The sequence below is a fragment of the Cnephaeus nilssonii genome, assembly GCF_951640355.1.
Source record: "Cnephaeus nilssonii genome assembly, chromosome: 13".
NCBI classification, from domain to species: Eukaryota; Metazoa; Chordata; class Mammalia; order Chiroptera; family Vespertilionidae; genus Cnephaeus; species Cnephaeus nilssonii.
The window spans coordinates 82,494,091-82,513,085 of NC_137084.1; the positions used below are offsets into that span (position 1 = coordinate 82,494,091).

An 18,995-nucleotide genomic window follows, 5' to 3' on the forward strand; every position below is an offset into this window, starting at 1 on the left:
GAAACATCGATGAAAGAGAAACATCGACCAGCTGCCTCCCGCACACCCCCTACCAGGGCTGTGCCCGCAACCCATGTACATGCCCTTGACCGGAATCGAACCTGGGACCCTTCAGTCCGCAGACCGACGCTCCATCCACTGAGCCAAACCGGTTTCGGCAATAATTTTATTATTTAAACTTCTACCTTCCAAATTTTCTATAATAAATATCCATTATTTATATTCAGGAAATAAAGTTTTAAAAACCACAGCACAAAAACTGTAGAAAATAATATTTTATTGAAAGTTTTTCAATTAACAATGGAGCAAAAGTACAATTTGACTCAAATCTGCCCAACCAACCTCAACTGCTATTGAAAGAACTCAAACACACAGGACAGGGTGGGACCCTTAGGTTTCATTTCTGCCAATGTGGCAAAAAAAAGGGGGTGGGGGGACAGACAGACACAACCAGGCTCCCCTCGCTCTAGAACTGAGGTGGCAGCCCTGGCTCCTGTACAGACAGAACACTGGAGGCCAGGCTCCCAACACCAGCCTAGTGGGTAAAGGCCCCCATTCTAGCCTCTCCCTTCACCCGCAGGCCTGCCTCAGAGAGGTGGCGTTTTTACACTTACACCATGTTCTCTCCTTCTAGGTCTTGGGATAGGGACTCACAGTAGAAAGCACACTTTGGTCAGCCCAGGGGGTCAGGGGGAGAGGGAAAGGCTGTCTGGGAGGGCAGAGGAGAAAGGGACATGGAGTACCAGGCTAGTGCCAAGAGGCAGACTGACAGTGCTTGCAGGATGCTGGCATTCCACGCCAGCCGCTCCAAATGGCATTCCTGGCCCAGTCCACAGGTGGGAGCTACAGGGCTTTCTCAGGGCTCAGTCCCGGAGAGGTGGCTGGATTCCCTTCCCTTTCCCCGCCTATGCTGGCCACTAGGCATTGTGCGTGCGGGTGAATCGACTTGGGTTTCTTTCAGCCAGTCCAGACGGGAGGGCTTTGGGCAGGAGGCTGCCTAACGCACAAGAGCAAGCCAAGGAAACCCGAGGAAGGGGAGCAGTGAGCATGGAGGGTTGGGAAGGAGAAGAGCGGGGGAGAGAAGAGCATGAATAGGCACTCGGAGAGCAAACCTGGGGACCAAGGCTCTGCAGACACTGGCTGCTGTGACCTGGACGGGGTGTGGAGGGCAAGGAGAGCAGGGGTGACCACAGAAGACGGGGGACTCTAATAACCAGGGACATCCTTCCTTCCACTACCAGGTCTGCCAACACTGACGACCATTCTCTCACCGGCCCACCAACAATTAAGATAGAATAGTGACTTTTCCCAATTTAGGGCCCGGGTAGATACCGAACCAGGGGATGAGACTGGGGGACAGAACAATTTCAACTGTAACCACAGAACTGCTCTGGAAGAAACCAGTGAGAGACGTCTCTCCCTTCCTCGTATCCGCACCTCCAATCACAGGTGCCAAAAGGGAACGTAAGCCTCTGAGGACAGGACTAAACCCTCCCCCAACCCGCGATGTTCAATAAATAGGGGTGGCAGGAGAAGGGGTGGGAAGGAATGTGGAACTGGACGGTGGGGTTATAGTTCATCATTCTTCAAAGCTGGCCTCTGTGCTGCAGGCTGCCGCTTCTGTTCAGATTCTGCTGGGAGTCGGGGAGACAAAGGAACACAGCGGATGAAGTAGCGGTCACTGGCCCCCGTTCTGTGCAGATTATTCCCCCAGACCCTACTCGGCTTCCTGGCACCCCCACTCCATCCTCACCTGCTCCAGAGCCTTCCAACTCCAGAGGCTCCGTGTCTGCTGGCTCAGGTTCTGCTAAGGGAAGGGATAGTTTAGTGTGTGCAGAAAGAAGGGACTAAAGCAGTGGTTGGCCAACTTTTTCTGTAAAGAGCAGAGAGTAAATATTGTAGGATTTATAGGCCACACTCAGTCTCTGCATTTTCTTTTTTTTTTTTAAATAAACTCATGGGCTGTCCAGAACCAGGCTGTGCCTGCCCGTTTGCCAACCCCTAGGCTAAGCAATGTCCATATTCCCAGTTTCCCCAACTCACGAGTCTCTTTCTCAGGTTCGGGAATGGGCTTTGCATCTTCAGTCTGGCCTGAAGGAAACCCAGAGTAAAAATGTGATGCCAGAGGGAAAGGAGGCTTTCTTCTGCCCTGGAGCCAGGCACCCTGCCTCACCTGGTGGGGGGATGGTCCTCTCCCCCTGGGCACTGGCACTGGCATTGAGTGGAGGTTCTGCCCGGGTTTCATTCTTATCCTTGGGCTTGGGCCGGGGCTTGGCAAACTTGGCCTTGTTGAGCAGATACTGCACCTCACGGTCCAGGGCCATCATCTTGGCTTCGATGTCTTTGGAGAGCAACACTGGCTTCTCTGTGGTGGGCAGCTTGGCCTGCTCAGCCAGCGTTGCATTCTTCCAGGCCTGTGGGCGAGGCCAGCACAGCTCAGAGCTAACAATGGAGACAGCAGACATCTCTGTCCCAGATGAAATTCACCCACAACTGCCTCAGGTTCTTCCCTCGGACCTCCAATCACTCTGTGGCCTCTGGCCATCAGCCCCACAGGGGTAAGCAGACTCCTCCGAATGGCATTCAAGGCTCTCCATAAGGGAGTCTCCAACTACACATTTCTGGCTCCTATCCTGTTTTGTAGCTCCAGCTGAACCACTTGATTGTTCCCTTCTCTTTTTTAAAAAAAAAAATACATTTTTTTTTTTTATTGATTTCAGAGAGGAAGGGAGAGGGAGAGATAGGGACATGAATGATGAGAGAGAATCATTGAATGGCTGCCTCCTGCACGCCCCCTACTGGAGATCGAGCACCACAACTCGGGCATGTGCCCTTGGAATCGAACCTGGGACCCTTCAGTCCGTAGGCCGACTCTGTGCCAAACCAGCTAGGGCTGATTATTCCCTTCTGTCTCTTCACTACTGGGCTCTGGTTCAAAAAATGTCCCCACACACCCGAACAGTTTCTTCACATGACAAGTCCTTCTCACCTATCCAAACCCCAGCTCACGCCCTAGCTCCTCAAGCAATCCTTCTCTAACCTCACAGGGATGGGCCCTGTTGCTCCTCCAGTCTGACCACTCCTGGCTCTAACCCTTGTTTAGGACCAGTCAGACATGACCTCAAATGCAACGTCTTTGCCTTCCCAACTAGCTGCTAAGCCAGGGGCAGAGGCCTGCCGAGTCTTCACCTCTCCGCACCCCGGTGCTGCCTAGGATGGTACACTTTGCCAGGTAAGAAGCCAGTTAAGTATTTACACAGGGATTACCCAGGTCTCGTTGATGACTCTCTCTAAGGTGGTCATCTCCACCTCAGTGAAGATCTGGTCCATCTCTGGGATAAGCCGGGCCCCCCTGGAAGCCAGAGGGGAGACAATCAGCTCAGGAGGACGTGGGGCCTGGGGAGTGGGCGTGGGAATGGGAAACTGATGGGAGCGAGGCCAGTGGGCGTGGCAAGACGGAATAAAGAAGAGCTAAGGAGCTGCTCACTTGAGGAACATGCTGGAATGGTTGAGGAGATTATCAAGGGCAGACAGCCGTTCAGGCCACTTCTTCCGCTCTTCCACCCGAAAAAACAACGCTTGGCACAGTTTCCTCAGCTCAGCCAGCTTCTCCTTCAACATCTGATGGAGAGGGGTTGAAAGGATAACAGGATAGCCCTGAAGCCAGCCTCCTCCCCGGCTCTTCTGGCCTCCTCCGACCCTGGAGGGAGACTCCTATCCGCCCACCGTATCCGGGGAGACCCCTCACCCCTGTGGTGGCCCCAAAGCCTTCGTCCTCCAGCCAAGTGGAAGCGGCACTGAGTCTCCCAGAGATCTCCTCGCGCTGCTCCTCAGTGGACACTTCCTGGTACTCGGGTTGGTACAGCTTGTCCTGGGGAGGTGCAGCCAGCAGAGGGCGAGGCTGAGTCAGACCCTCCCAGACACAGGCCCAGGGCAAGCGTGTCGTCCACCCTACCAACCTGGGTCTCAAAGATGAACGCTTCCAAGCTGTTGGCAGCTTGCTCCCGCTCCTGCTTCTCTAGATCTCGGGCTGTCAGGTCCTGAAGTCTGCGGGACAAATGGAGACAGGCAGAGGGAGAGGCATGCACACCGGAGGCACCACTGCGATCCTGCCCGCCTCCAAAGGCGCACGCCTGCACCCCCCCACACACACTCAGTCTTGACTTACTTCTGTGCCGAGCGGGCCAGCTCGTCCTCGGACAAGTCAGGTAGGTCCAGTACAACCAGCTCCACCCCGACCTCCTCGACCATCCTCTGCTTCCGGGAAGGCTTCTGCTTCTTTTCCTCCCCTGCGGCTGGAGGGACACCCTCAGACCTGGCTTCCCCCTTGTCACCTGGCTTCTGTGGAGGGAGAGGAAGATGTCAGGACAAGCTCAGGCCCTCCTATCTCCACAGCCAGGGACCCAGGGCAAGAGAAGCAGGCAGAGATCTGCTCCCTTCACCTCTGGGTCCAGCTGGAGCTTACCTGGGCCTCAGACTTGTCCCCGTTTTCTTTGTCTGTAGCCTTTTCTCCCTCAGGGGCCACACTGCCCTTAGGCTCAGGGGGTGAGGGCAGAGAGGTGTCCTCCACTGGGGCCTCTCCTTCCTCCCGGAGCTCCGCTTGCTCTCCAGGCTCATCCTTGCTCCCCTCAGCAAGGTTTTCCTCTTCCTCCTGGGAAAAATCACCAGCCACAGAGGACAGTCAGGACCCAGAGAGCAAGACCAGCTTCCCAATGCCAGGCCCGTGGCTCTGCAGGGCTCTCAGCGTGAAGACAGGACAACTGCAGGGAGACAGGCACTGGGCTGGTCAGCGAGAGGTTCTGGAGATGAGGGGAGTGGGCTGAGACCTGAGCACAGGGACAGCTCAGAACGCAGAGTGGCGTATGGTTACTTATGGGCTGAGGAGGGAGAGCTATGAAATCCTAGGCAGCTGGGACACCCACTCACTCCCTGTCCCACATACCAGCTCCCAGGCTCTCCTGGCTCCATTCTGGGCTTACCTGACTGATGCTGGTACCATTCTCCTTGGTATCTGCTGTGGTGCCACCTCCAAACAGGCTGGAGATGGTGTTGCCAAGTTCTAGGGGTAAGAAAGCCCAAGGACTCAAAGGGGATCCCAGCAGTGACCCTGCCTCCTCACTCCAGGGCAAGGCGTACCCAGCTCCCCAACATGCACACAAGTATCCGCCCGCCCCCCCCCCCCCCCCCCGCCCACACACACACACACACTCGCATGCGGGCGCATCTTACTGGTCAGAGTCGATTCTTCTTCTGGGCTGTCTTCCACCAGTGTCTCAAACACAGACTCCACCTGAAAACACGGTTCAAGATGAAGAAACACACGTGTTTTTGCCACAAACCTCCTGCCTGTAGGTCTGTGACGCACATCCAGGACTCCCATCTGTACTGGCTTATTCTCCCACCGACCTCTTCTAAGGGCTCTTGGATCAAGCCCCCTGCCCCACTTGGATTGTGGGTCCTCGGAAGACAGGTCACAGCTCCCTTTTTGCCCCCGAGCCCTGCACTTCTCCACTGGACAACAGAATGGGCCATTGTTTCCCACGCTATGCTCAGAAAGAGTTCAGGCCTCAGAACTGTTCTTCAAAACTGGGTTCCTCGGCCACTGTATAGGCCCTGACATTTGCAATGCCCATAAGCATTTACAGGTTACAAGAGGCCACACCACATCCATGATGGTTAACTTCATTTAAAGCCAAGATTCATCCACTCCGAACCCTTCTCGTTTCTCATGTTCTAGAAAGGCTGGGAGGCTGGGCCTTGCCGGCACCCCTGAGCGCACCCTGTCCAGGCTGAGCACGCCGCTCTCATCCAGGTTGAAGTGAGCCTTGATGCCCTTGGACTCATGGCCGGGGTACTTCCTGAAGCTCTCGCCCACGCCCCTGAGCTTCACTGTGGTCAGATTCTGGGAGCCAAATACCCTGGTTGGAGAAAAGAGCAGTTCAGGGGAACCCACTCAGCCTGCCTCCAGCTCTGACTACACAGCCTCTGGCACAAGATGCTGAGGCCCGCCCCGAGGACACACGCAGGAGAAGGGCAGCACCCTCTAGAGAAGATGCTTACCCCAACCCCAACCCCAACCCCACTGACTGCTTCCCCTGGGTTAGCCCTGTAGGCCCCAAGCCCCCCTCCCCGGAAGCTCCATCCTGCCCCGCCCCAGCCCCTCACCGAAGATCCTCAGGCCCTAGGAAGCCCAGGTCACCATAGTTGATGTGGAAGTTGAAATCATGGCTGTAGCGGTTAAAGGTGATGACTTTGCGTTGGGGGTAGGGCCCCATCCGGGAGAAAAGAACACGCTTATTGTGCTTCAGGCTGCGAACCCCAGGCTCCTCCTCGACCTCCCTGGTGAACTCAACCTACACAGCAGGCAGAGGAAGCCCAGGGGAGAAGCCAACAAGTCCGGGGTAAGGGTGGGTGAGAAACATCGGCTGGCAGAAAAACAGAGAAACAGACTCGAGTGGACAGAGGGAGATCACACATGGAGCGGGAAGGGGGCTTGCCGCCGAGCACTCAGCTAACTCACCAGGACAGGGTAGAGCACCGCATCTCGGACTATGAACGGCTTCACCTTGAAGGCTTTGCTGAGCGCGGCTGCCTGGTACACAGCCCCCATGGCGGCTGCTTCGTCGGCATTGATGTTCTTCCCCAGCTCCTCCCTGTCAAAGTCCCGAGCGTCAGGACTGTCTATTCTGTAGCTCCCAGCCTGGCCTCCCTCCTCTCAGCCTTCCAGTCCTAGCCCCACACTCACTTGCCCACAGCCTTCAGCAGCACCTCCTGAACTTTGGGGACCCGAGTGGCCCCACCCACCAGGATCACCTGCTCAATTTCATCCTGCAGAGGGAGAAAGAATGTGAGATGGGACAGTAAGTAACAACAGACTCCTACTCAGCACTGACTCTGCCTCTAATGTTCCTGCTCCCTCCTCCCACCACCTAGTCACCTCTATCCCACCTGCCTCCTGCCCCAGGCCCGCCTCCCACTCCCCACTCACCAAGTTCATTTTGGCACTCTGGAGGGCCTGCTGCACAGGCCCAGGCACCCGCTCAAATAAATCTGCACACAGCTCTTCAAACTCCGCTCTAGTCACCTTTGCCTTGAAGTCCACGTCATCCATGAGGCCCTCAATCTGGAGAGGACAGGAGTGTTAAGAGTTCTCGCCCAGGCCCTGCTTCCTGGGCGGGCAGGCAGGAGTCAGGGAACAGGACTTCCCAAGGATGGCAGGAGGCATGGGGAGAAGGGCTGGGCCACGCCAGGCACAAGTAGCCTGGTGCGAGATAGTGGGTCTTCCACCCTCTGAGTGAGGAATATTGCCCTCAACCAGCGACATGTGGGCACCTGTGCCATGTGGTCAGCGTTGGCACTCAGGACAGTTTTGACTCGATTAGCCTCACGCAGCAGCTTGGCCATGGCACGGGGGTTCTCCCTCACGTCCTTGACGCTCTGGCCCTTGCGCTGCTCATTGAAGAGCCCAGCCAGGTGCTCACGCAGCCGGAGCTCCATCTCCAGGCCGCCCAGGGTGCGGTCAAACCTGCCCGGGAAAGGAAACAGGAGCAAGTGGGAGTGGCCCCCCAGGACCCCTTCACCTACACAGGGACCTGACTCTCATCCCACACGGAGACCCTCAGGGACAGTTCACCGCCCACTCATTCAACTACATTTACGAGGCATCAACTATGTACTTGTCTCTGGGGATGTAATTGTGAGAAGAAGATGGGGTTCCTGCAGACAAGGAGTGTACACTCTAGCAATCAAATAAATGGGACATTTTAGCCACTGCACGTGGTTTAAAGGAGAGGCAGACAATGCTGTTACAATCTGTAATGAGCAAGTTCAGCTATTTCGAGATGTCAGGAAAAGTTCTGTGAAGAAGTGAGCTTAAGCTGAAACCCGAAGGATGGGTTCAGTGAACTAGTGAAGAGGAAAAGACCTTCTAGACAGGAAACAGCCTGAGATCACGGTCAATTCCCAACGAGGGCCAGTGTGGCGGGAGCTCAGAGAGCAAGAGGCGCAGGGTTAGAGACAAGCACGCCGGCATAGCCTGATAAGCCCAGGAAAGGTCCGAGGCACTGAAGGGCTTTTGAAGAAACTTGTTATAATCAGGCTGGCATTCTGGAAAGAGCCCTCTAGCTACAATGTGAAGGAAGAGCTGGAAGGAGCCCACACTGGAGGCAGATCTTTGGAATGCTGTAAGTTAGAGGTGATGGTAGCCTCAACTAGGATGGTAGTAGTAGAGATGGACGGAAAATGATGGGTTCAAGAAATAAGATGATGTCAGTGGTAAGTTATTTAAGTAAACTGGAATTGGTAAGACAGCGACTAGACTGAATCTGACACCCTTCATATGGCCTACAGCCTGAGTCTTCTTAGAAGTCAGTAGGTTCCCTGCCTTTCAATCTTCCCAAACTGTTCTCCCTGCCTCCACCCCCCCTTGCTTTTTGGCAGAAGTACCTACAGTGATGAACGCTTTGGCCAGACGGCATTCCTGCAGGGAGAGGACGGTGAGGCAGCTGCCCCTCCAAGCAGGCCCCCCGACCTGAGGGTCTCTCAGCAAGCAGCCTTCCCCCCAGAGCCCACCTACCCGACTCCCTGGATCTGCAGCTGTGGCTGCATCCCCGCCTCCTTAGTCTTCACCGTCTGGTAGGTCACGATGGTGCACACGGTGCTGCCCGAGCCCATGTCATAAAACATGATGTTCTAGAGAGACATTAAACCAATTGTCACCGGAACCTTATCCAGCTCGAGGGTGCCTGCCTGCTTCCATGGGGCTGCACCAACGCGCTATAGAAGCCCAATGGCTCCACCTGGCTGGAGTGGCTCTGGTTGAGCATCGACTTATGAACCAGGAGGTCATGGTTCGACTCCCAGTCAGGGCGCATGCCGGGCTGTGGGCTCGATCCCCAGTTTAGGGTGTACAGGAGGCAGCCAATCAATGTATCTTTCCGACACCCCTTTCCAGGAGAAGGTGATATAGCAAAAGACATAAAGGAAAAGGCCTGGGTCAGCGACTCAAGAGTCCTCATTGCCCCTTCCCAGCAGGTCTCATTCACCCTTCACTCTATTCCTCCTTCCATCCTGCGGCCGGGGTACACACCACTCAGTGCCAACAGGTCCGCCATTGATGTTTCTCTCTCTCCCCCTCTCTGAAATCAATAAAAATACGTATTTTTTTAAAATTGAAAAATAAAAAAATAAAAACCCAATGGCTCCAACAGGTGCTGAGCAGAGCAGGCCTGTGCTAACAAGATGCAAGATGTGCCAGTGGCCTCCATCCTCAGAACAAGGCCCCCTGCAAGTCTGGTCCGAAGTCCCTCCCTGGCTCACCTGAGCGGTGGTGTTGATGTCCTTCCGCCGGAAGACCCCGTAGCTGAGGGCCGTGGCGGTGTTGTCATTGATGAGCTGCAGCACTTTGAGGCCAGCCATGCGAGCGGCCTGCAGCACAGCTCGGCGCTCGGCCTGATTGAAGAAGGCTGGCACGGTGACCACTGCATCCTTGATGGGCTGTTCTACAGAGGACAACAGAGCAGGTCCCACCAGCCCCAGCCCTCAGACGAGGGCTGTGCAGTCTTGGAACGACTGACACTTTGGACTGGACGGGTAATTCTTTGTGGTGGGGGCTGTCCTGGGTACTGTAGGGTGTTTGGCGGGATCCCTGGCCTCTCATCACTCACTGCCAGTGGCAGCTCCCCAGTTGGGTAACCAAAAACGTCTTCAGACAGAGCCAAATGTTCCCTGGGAGACAAAATTGCCCCCATTTGAGACCTCAGGGAACCCGGCCACCATTGGCCCCATCTTGGCTGCTCACCTGCAAAGTCTTCAGCCAGGGAACGGGAGTAATTGAGAACCATGCCCAGCACCTCCTCGGGTGAGAACTGCAGCTGCCTAGGGGGGGGGGGGGGGGGGGGGAGGGAGTTAGAGGAAGGACAGCCAGGCGTGACGGGAAGGCAGCGCCTCCAGCAGAGCACTCACGGGCTGATCTGGAAGCGCACAGTGTGCCTCTGCGGGTCGGAGCCTAGCTCGTGCTCTGGGAATCGCTCTCTGTAAAGGGCCACATGGGGGTTATCCTCCTGCTTCCCCAGGAGCTGCTGGAAGTAACGCAGCGTAGCCTTTGGGTTCTTGATGGCCTGAGAGGAAGGAAAAAGGAGCAGAGCGTTACTCCAAGCCCACCGTCACCTACCTGACATCAGAGCTTGGTAAGGGAATGGCCTCGGGTCTGTCACCTCCTCCCCTCTGCTCGCCGCTCTGGGAAGGGAGTGGGCTGCTAGCTCACCATGCTTGCTGCACTGTCTCCAAAGAACCTTTCATTTTCCTTCAGGGTCACAGTCACTGGGGTTTTCCTCCGGGATTCCCTGAGAAGCAGACATTGGGCCCAGGTGCTCTTAGCAGGGTGTGGCCCCAGGAGCCTCAACAACACACACACAATCACTCACACACCGAAGTCTGCTGTGGGCATTGGAAGAACACACAGCAGCTCGGAGCCCACACTCCCTCCTTCCCCACCCAGGCACTGGGGCTGCCTCACTTGTTCAGGACAATTTCCATGGGAACTCCAGGTTTGACGATGGCCACCTTCAGGGACTCGCTGCCCAGGTCCACAGACATCACTGCCAGCATGTCTGAAGGGGAAATCCATCTGTCAATTGGTCCCTCTTTCCCCACCTTCCTGAGGCGCCTCTAACCAAGCACACCCCTTTCCAGGAGAAGGTGAGATAGCAAAGACATAAAGGAAAAGGCCTGGGCCAGCGACTCGAGTCCTCATTGCCCCTTCCCAGCAGGTCTCATTCATCCTTCACTCTATTCCTCCTCCCATCCTGCGCGGGGGTACACACCACTCAGTGCCAACAGGTCCGCCAGGAGCACCGCCATCAAGGCCCAACCAGCTCGCCTCCTCTGCATCCTGCCTGTGGCTGCCATGGTGCCTGGGGAGTAGAAAAACAACCCTTGTAACTGGATGCTCTGAGCGAAGGAGACAGAACCTCATCCCAAAACAGAGCCGCTTTAAGGTTCACACCTACTCCATTCTCACCCAGGGCGGAGCGGCCTGCACCCCCGCCTCCCCTCCAGAGGAGGACTAAGCCTCCAATCGCCCCCGGAAGTGCCCCAAGACCCAGGTGAAACAGCAAGGACAGAGCACGGGGACCAGACACGTCCTATTGCACAGGCAGTAACGGCCGCCCCACCGCACGGGTCCTGGGTCTGACACCTGGGCTGTGGCCAGAGATCCCCGCTCCGGCTCAACCGCCTCCCACACCTGCACCTTCCCACACGGGAGCTCCCCGCCGGGACGGAAAGCCAGGCCGGTCCTGGAGGGAACCGAGAGGCGGTGACGCTGAGGGAGGCTGGGATGCTCGAGGGCCCGTCTCTTCCTCCGCATCCCTTCGGGCAGTGGCCCCAGCCCGCCGCCCACAGGACGCTGTGCGGGGACGTCAGGTGCCGCGCTCAGCGAGTCCGGCGAGCCCGGAGTCCACTTAAGCCTCACCCGACCCCGGCGGCGGCTCCCCCGGCCGAGAACGGGTCCCCGCCCACCCCTAGGGCGGTGGGCGCCCCAGGACCAAGCCGTGGGGGGCCAAGCGCCCCGGTGTCCGTGCGGCCCTCGCTCCCACTCCCGACCCACTCGCAGAGCCGGCGCGCTGCCTCCCACCCCATCGCCACCCCCACCCTCTACCTCGGCCTCCGCTCCAGCGGGCCCAGCTCCGGGACAAACACGGCGCGGGCGCAAACACGAGGCCGGCAGCGCACCCCCAGCCCGCGCCCTTCACGACTCCCCTCGGTTTGCAAACTGTTACATTAGCCACCGACCTCTCGGCGGCGTCTCCCGCACCAGCCGCCCGGACGCGGCGCACGCTCATTGGAGCCGCCGCCGCGCCGCCCTGCGCCGCGCGCCAGGCCCCGCCCCCGCCGCCCGCCGCGCGCTCCCATTGGGCCACGTCCTTTGCCCGCCCCCCCGGACCCCCGCGGCGGCCCAGGCGGAGCCACGTGCTGGCCTACGTCACGGCGGGCGCCGGCCCCGCGTGCTCGCGGGACCTCTCGGGCCGCGGCGGGGGTGGCTGGCTGCGAGGTGGGGAGGGACGGGGCCCTGGCGAGTGAGCGCTCTTCTTCCGGTCTCGGGGCGTCCCGGGCGCGGAGGGGGGCTGGCCGGCCTCTGGTCCTAGCCTCGCCGAAGGGGCGCTCGCCGCGGGTCGGTATTGACCTGCCCTGGGCTCTGGTGCAGGTCGGAGTGGCCGCGCTTCAGGTTCAGTGCCCCTCCGCCCCTTTGTGTCACCGAGGGGGTCACCGAGGGGACCAGAAACACCCACAGATATGTCGCGGGGGTCGGAGATCGCACCTGTATTGGCGGCAGAATCTGGCCTAAGCCCCACGTTGTCAGAAAGAACACCCCAAACTCCAAATGCGCTCCGGTTTGGAGGCTCTACGGCGGAGCGGAGGCGCACCCCTCCTGGCGCTGTTCCGGCGACTCGTGCACGTTAAAGCGGGCGGGCAGGTGTCGGGCGGTCCTCACTCGCTTCTCTGCCCCTTACACACCCTCAGTGTGCACGGGCCTTGACGCGCACACGTTTCTTTCCTTTGTCCAGTTTTCCTTGAGATGAGCGTGCTTTTCTTACATGTTTTCGTCTTGCCCGGCTTTGACGCCTGGCCCTGCTTCACAGAAGCCCTCCTGAGAACCAGGGGTGCCGGCCAGGACTCGTTTAAGGAACTTGATTAGTTCCTTGCCCTACATGTTTCATGATGTTAGGGAGAGAGAGTAGTCGGGTGTCAAGGCTTAGAAGATAATTCTACTGGCAGTGCCAGGGACAGGTATAGTTTTCTTCCCTTCGAGAATAGCGCAGTCTTCAGGTAGAAGAGAAATTGGTAGAAATAAGGAGAAATTCGCTTAAATTTTTTTTATTGATTTCAGAGAAGAAGGGAGAGAGCGAGAGAAACATCAATGATGAGAGAATCACTGATCTGCCTCCTGCACACCCCCTACTGGGGATTGAGCCCACAACTTGGGCATCAAGCTCACAACCCGGGCATGTGCCCTTGACCAGAATCAAACCCGGGACCCTTCAGTCTGCAGGCTGATGCTCTATCCACTGAGCCAAACCGGCTAGGGCTCACTTAAATTTTTAACACAACTTAGTTACACAAATATAATCTTGAAAAAGACTCAGATATTCCAGATAAAGCGAAATCCCTTTGATACCATCCGCAACCTCTCTCTGGAGATGTATACCTATTATCAGTGTAGTGTGTAGCCTCCAAGGCCTTTTCCCTCTACTTTTACATACAGACAATGTCTCTTGAAACACTTAGGTATTGTCCTTTTATAAATGATAAAAATTTTATACAATTAGGTTGTTTGGAACTTGCTCTTTTGGGGGGTAACTAATAATTATGTAGCATTTTCCATATCTGTATCATTGCTGTTTACTGCTGTTTGCTCAGTGGTTAGAACATTCGATAGTGTGGATGTTGTTTAGCTATAATGATGGACATATAAGTTGCCGTTTCAGTTCCACAGAGAAAGACTTTATTTCTCAATAACTGACTCTGCTTTTGGCCACCTGTCCTGTGCGGGAGGTTCTTTCCATGCATTTCAAACAGTGCGCATTTGAACATTTCTCGGGCCCCTGTCATATGCAAGCACTGTGTTCTGTGATGGGACTCCAGAGATGGGACGACCCTGTCCTTTCCTTAGGAGAAGTCAGACTGTCGGGAAACAAGTTCTGTATGTTAATGATTTCATGTTGTTAAAAACCCATTGAATGGCTGAAACCGGTTTGGCTCAGTGGATGGAGCGTCGGCCTGCAGACTGAAGGGTCCCGGGTTCGATTCCGGTCAAGGGCATGTACCTTGGTTGCGAACACATCCCCAGTAGGGGGTGTGCAGGAGGCAGCTGATCAATATTTCTCTCTCATCGATGTTTCTAACTCTCTCTCCCTCTCCCTTCCTCTCTGTGAAAAATCAATAATATATGTTAAAAAACAAAAACCATTGAATGGCCCTAGACTGTTTGCTCAGTGGTTAGAGCGTCGATCCTTTGACCGTGTTTGATTCCCGGTCAAGGACACATACCTTGGTTACACACTCAATCCCCAGGCGCATGCGGAAGGCAACCAATCCATGTATCTCTCTCACATCTATGTGTCTCTCCCTGCCCTTCCACTCTCTAAAAATCAATGGAAAAATATCCTCAGGTGAGGATTAACAACAACAACAAAACTATTGATTGGCTGCAAATTGGGAGACTAGGAAAGTTCGCTTCCCCTGCTCCTAAGTGAGCTCTCACCCCTTGGTGGGAGCACAGCTCTGCTGAGCGAGGGCTTTGGCCTGTGTTTCTGTCCCCCTGGGAAGTGCGGCAGGTGCAAGTGCTCTGGGGAGTCACCTGTTTTGTTCTCTGACTAGAGAGGAGAATAGCGTTTGTAAAAAAAATAGGGAAATGTTTCATGTAAAACACCTGACTTAGGTTGACCAAAGCAGCGAATCCACTGGTTCTTGTCCAGAATAACTGGTTAATAACACTTGAGGCCTGCATCCCTTCCCCCAGGGTGTTCAGAAATCTCGGAAGAACGTTGCTGTCCTGCAGGGCCTGTGCCAAACGGACAGGAGTAAAATGAACTCAGTAGCAAGGGCACGTGCATACATTATTAACCACGCCTGATGTGATGGGCTGAGGGTCCTGTTGATCAGGGCAAACATCCTCCTGGTCCAGGAGATTTTAAAAAATTAGTTGTCACCCAGCAGCTTCATGCTTAGGTTTATATCTACAAATGTAGACATATGTTCATCAAGAGACTAACAGTTTTATTCATAACGGCTGGAAATTGAATACTAATGCCCACCAATAGTTGGATGGATAAAAAAGTTTCAGTAGATTCACACAATGGAATTCTACATAGCAATGAAAATGAATGGTCTGTTATTACACATGACAACCTAAGTGAATGCACAAACATAATATTGAATGAAAGCCAGGAGCCAACAAGTACATACTCTATGTTTCACTTCTCTAAAGTTTAAAAACAGGCAAAATGAAGCTGTAGTGATAGAAATTGGGACAGTGTTTACCTTTGTGAGGAGAGAATTTTTAGAAACTATTGGACAGTTAGGTTGTTTTTTTAAAATATATTTTATTGATTTTTTACAGAGAGGAAGGGAGAGGGATAGAGAGTTAGAAACATCGATGAGAGAGAAACATCGATCAGCTGTCTCCTGCACAGGTCCTACTGGGGATGTGCCCACAACCAAGGTACATGCCCTTGACCGGAATCGAACCTGGGACCCTTGAGTCCGCAGGCCGACGCTCTAGCCACCAAGCCAAACCGGTTAAGGCTCAGTGGCTAGAGCGTCGTTTCTTTTTGCTATTATAAAATTGTAATAGACATCTTTATTGCCACATGTTTATGCAAATCAATCCATTATAATCTACTTAGGATAAATTCCTAGAAGTGAAAATGCAGGCTTAAATTCATCTTTTAAGCATTTTATACACACTGCCAAGTTACTCTCCAGAAAGGCTTGCCAATATGCACTCGCCACCAGCAGTGAATGACAGCCCCTGTATCTTTAACACTGGAAAGTCCTGGTTTTATGAATTTGATAGGATATGGGGTGGGGAGTGAGGAGTCAAGGATTGTGAACATTTCCTGGCCTGCATTGAATGTATCCAGAACAGAAAACAAATTGTTGAAGATACTTGAATTCTGTAACTTCATGATCCCATAGAAAATTATCCAGACTTATGAACAAGTTTACTAACTTGAATGTTCTAAAAAAATAATTCAGTTGAACACCCAGAATACAGGGCTTTGGAGTTTGACAGGCCTGGATTTGCTGAGAACTCCACCACTGCCTGCCATGGGACTCCAAGCAAGTTGTTTAGCTTCCCTGGGCCTCAGTTCCCACTTCATTAATAGAGGCATGCTGGTACTTGCTTCACAGGGTTGGTGTGAAAATTAAAGAAACTTAAAATTAAAGACAGTTTGGCTCAAATAAACTCACAAAAATTAAAAAAAATTAAAGAAGGGGGTACTGTGCTTAACACAGTGCTTGAGACATCCTAAGGAACCGCTGGACACCAAATACACATTAGTTAACGTTGTTTTTGTTCTTAGTCTAGAGAAATAAAACTAAAAGTCGGCATTGCAGTGTTAAAAGCTTGGATAAATGCTTTGCCAAGTTCATGGGGAATTTTATTTCCTTTTTGTAGGCTGGATTTTTCACAATCAAAAACCAACAAGTTGCTTTTTTCTTCTCTTTTTATTTTAATGTTTTTATTGATTCCAGAGAGAGGGAGAGAGAGATAGGAACATCAATGATGAGAATCATTGATTGGCTGCCCACAACCCAGGCATGTGCCCTGACCTGGAATCGAACTTGGACCTCCTTTTAAAATATATATTTAAAAAATAGCCCTAGCCGGTTTGGCTCAGTGGATAGAGCATCGGCCTGCGGACTGAAAGGTCCCAGGTTCGATTCCGGTCAAGGGCACATGCCTAGGTTGCAGGCTCGATCCCCAGTGAGGGGGCATGCAGGAGGCAGCCAATCAATGATGCTCTCTCATCATTGATGTTTCCATCTCTCACTCTCTCTCTCTCTCTCTCTCTCGCTCTCTCTCTCTCTCCCTTTCTCTCTGAAATCAATAAAAATGTATAAAAAATTAATTAATTTAAAATATATATTATTTCAGAGAGGAAGAGAGAGGGAAAGAGAGGGATGAGAGAGAATCATTGATCAGCTGCCTCCTGTACACTGCCTAATGGGGATTGAGCCCACAGCCTGGGCATGTGCCCTGACTGGAAATTGAACCGTGACCTGGTTCATAGGTGGACACTCAACCAGGCACTTCTTTTTCACTGTAGCTTCGGGCCTTTGGGCTCTTAAAACTATAAGACCTCTGAGTTTATTTTAGGTTGACCTCTTGCTCCTAGAGTGGAAACTGCTGTTAGCCTCTTTTAGGGGCTATGAGGGGAAAAAACAGACTTCAGTTCTGCAGTCTAGAAAAATGGGTTCTACCCAGGGAGCCAAATGGAAACACACACACACACACACACACACTGATAGCAGATGGAGACGGGCTCCCGCTTGGCTCCAGTGGAGATGACTGTGGTACATCACAGGGGAGCAGTTTGCTGAAGGGAGAAAAAAGAAGGAATTGCTAGTCAATTCTTTCTTTATATATGTTTTTATTGATTTCAGAGAGAAACATCAATGATGAGAGAGAATCATTGCCTCCTGCACACCACCCCCAACCCCACTGAGGATCGAGCCCACAACCCAGGCATGTGCCCTGCCAGGAATGGAACCCTGACCTGGTTCATAGGTCGACGCTCAACCACTGAGCAACACCAGCCAGACGCTAGTCAATTCTAGATTCTGAATTGTGATCTCTAATTTTAAGCTAAAAATTTGAATTGCTTCTGTATCTTTAGTCCCTTCAGAACTTGAGTTTTCAGTATACAGAACTTTAAGGAAATTTGTACACATGATCATTTACTGTGCAGTGTGCCTGCTTGTCTTCCTCAGTCCCGAAGGTCCTGGACTCAGACAAGTGGAACTAGAAGACAGACCCTGGTGTATGTCCTGACACGTGGGGCCGAGGCTCACACCCCAGCAAGCAGCCTAATTGAAGGTTAGGGGACTGAAAACCTTGTTCTATTTCCAAAGAACTTGGATGTGTTTGCCCAGAGTCGCTTTAACCTCTCTGATACTCCATTTCTCATCAAAGATAATGATACTCTGCAGGTGATTGCTGTGAAGAGACCATGAAAAGAGAAAGCACTTTGTTAGATACAATTCGCTACATGAAATTAAGGGCTGGTTACTGTCGGTCCATTTTATGTCCCCTATGATGGTGGTTGAGCTCCCTAAAGGGCAAGAACCATGGCTTATTGCCCAGCAGGCATGGCTCAGTGGTTGAACGTCGACTTATGAACCAGAAGGTCACGGTTCAATTTCTGGTCAGGCATGTGCCCAGGTTGCAGGTTGGATCCCGAGTGTGGGACTTGCAGGAGGCAGCCAATCAGTGATTCTCTCTCATCATTGATGTTTCTATCTCTCCCTCTCCCTTCCTCTCTGAAGTCAATAAAAATATATTTAAAAAATAAAGTGTGTCGGGGGAGTGCAAAAACAAACTTCACAAATACCATGTGGCCACTTTTTACATACATACTCTCAAAATGACTGTCACTTCTGTACAGAGCTCCTTGTGATACACAAACACCTTCAGTTTTCCACGTGGACTGGTGGTTTTGACGGACTTGGGGATTGTGGGTGGCCATGGAATATCTTAGGCACTGCAAGTTGTTAGATCACCAGCTCTCAGAGCTGCCACTTGCAGGTTTTTTTGTTTGTTTGTTTTTGTTTTTTTGTTGTCAGAAAGTTTCATTCGAACCTGTCCCTCACTGACAGTCTCCGCTCAGCTGGCCAAGTTCCAGTCACTCATGTGCAGGTTTTTTGCTGTGTTCTGTTTATATCCTATGCCCTGCCCCTATGGAAAGGGGAAGAAAGCCCAGGTTCTTGGGAGTTCCCACCCTATTGGGATTTCCCAGCTTCTTTAAGAAACATATTTTAGCCCTGGCCGGTTTGGCTCAGTGGATGGAGTGCCGGCCTGCGGACTTAAGGGTCCCAGGTTCGATTCTGGTCAAGGGCATGTACCTTGGTTGCGGGCACATCCCCAGTAGGGGGTGTACAGGAGGCAACTGATTGATGTTTCTAACTCTCTCTTCCTCTCCCTTCCTCTCTGTAAAAAATCAATAAAATATATTTTTTTTTAAAAAAGGAAACATATTTTAGCCCTGGCCTATAGCTCAGTTGGTTAGAGCATCCTCCTAATACACCAAGGTTTTGGGTTCGATTCCTGATTAGGGCACATATAAGAATCAAGCAATGAGTGCATAAATAAGTGGAACAACAGGTGAACGTATCTCTCTCTCTCTCTTCTCTCCCCCTCCTCAAAAAGCAAAAAAAAAAAAAAAAAAAAAGAAATAAAAAGAAATAAAAAACCCCACGTTTTAAATGTG

General features: G+C 52.9%; 1 protein-coding gene across 3 annotated transcripts; it reads right to left on the minus strand.

The window, feature by feature from the left end:
• Nucleotides 1-260: 260 nt before the first annotated feature.
• Nucleotides 261-11,855, minus strand: HYOU1 (hypoxia up-regulated 1). Of its 3 annotated transcripts, none has more exons than XM_079788925.1 (26): nt 11,794-11,855; nt 10,824-10,913; nt 10,517-10,610; nt 10,265-10,343; nt 9,964-10,118; nt 9,800-9,876; nt 9,319-9,500; nt 8,576-8,691; nt 7,333-7,525; nt 6,989-7,123; nt 6,746-6,828; nt 6,521-6,653; nt 6,166-6,353; nt 5,780-5,918; nt 5,230-5,290; nt 4,980-5,059; nt 4,466-4,651; nt 4,169-4,341; nt 3,960-4,047; nt 3,749-3,871; nt 3,488-3,621; nt 3,268-3,352; nt 2,174-2,414; nt 2,044-2,091; nt 1,754-1,804; nt 261-1,634 (listed from the first exon to the last, which is right to left on the minus strand). In XM_079788925.1, the coding sequence occupies exons 2-26, from the start codon at nt 10,906-10,908 to the stop codon at nt 1,570-1,572; spliced, it is 2,994 nt and encodes a 997-aa protein (XP_079645051.1). In that variant the 5' UTR covers nt 10,909-10,913; nt 11,794-11,855; the 3' UTR covers nt 261-1,569. The 3 variants fall into 3 exon arrangements, with proteins under 3 accessions (XP_079645051.1, XP_079645050.1, XP_079645049.1); XM_079788924.1 differs by having other exon boundaries at nt 261-1,631; nt 11,660-11,817; XM_079788923.1 differs by having other exon boundaries at nt 11,660-11,817.
• Nucleotides 11,856-18,995: the final 7,140 nt, after the last annotated feature.

What these genes read in the sequence shown, in the direction of transcription:
- HYOU1 (XM_079788925.1), bottom strand. Translation starts at nt 10,908, where the DNA reads ATGGCAGCCACAGGCAGGATGCAGAGGAGGCGAGCTGGTTGGGCCTTG. An exon ending in CGGTGCTCTACCCTGTCCTG is followed by an intron (nt 6,354 to 6,520) that starts GTGAGTTAGCTG and finishes CCTGCTGTGTAG; the next exon opens with GTTGAGTTCACCAGGGAGGT. An exon ending in AGAAGAATCGACTCTGACCA is followed by an intron (nt 5,060 to 5,229) that starts GTAAGATGCGCC and finishes TCTTACCCCTAG; the next exon opens with AACTTGGCAACACCATCTCC.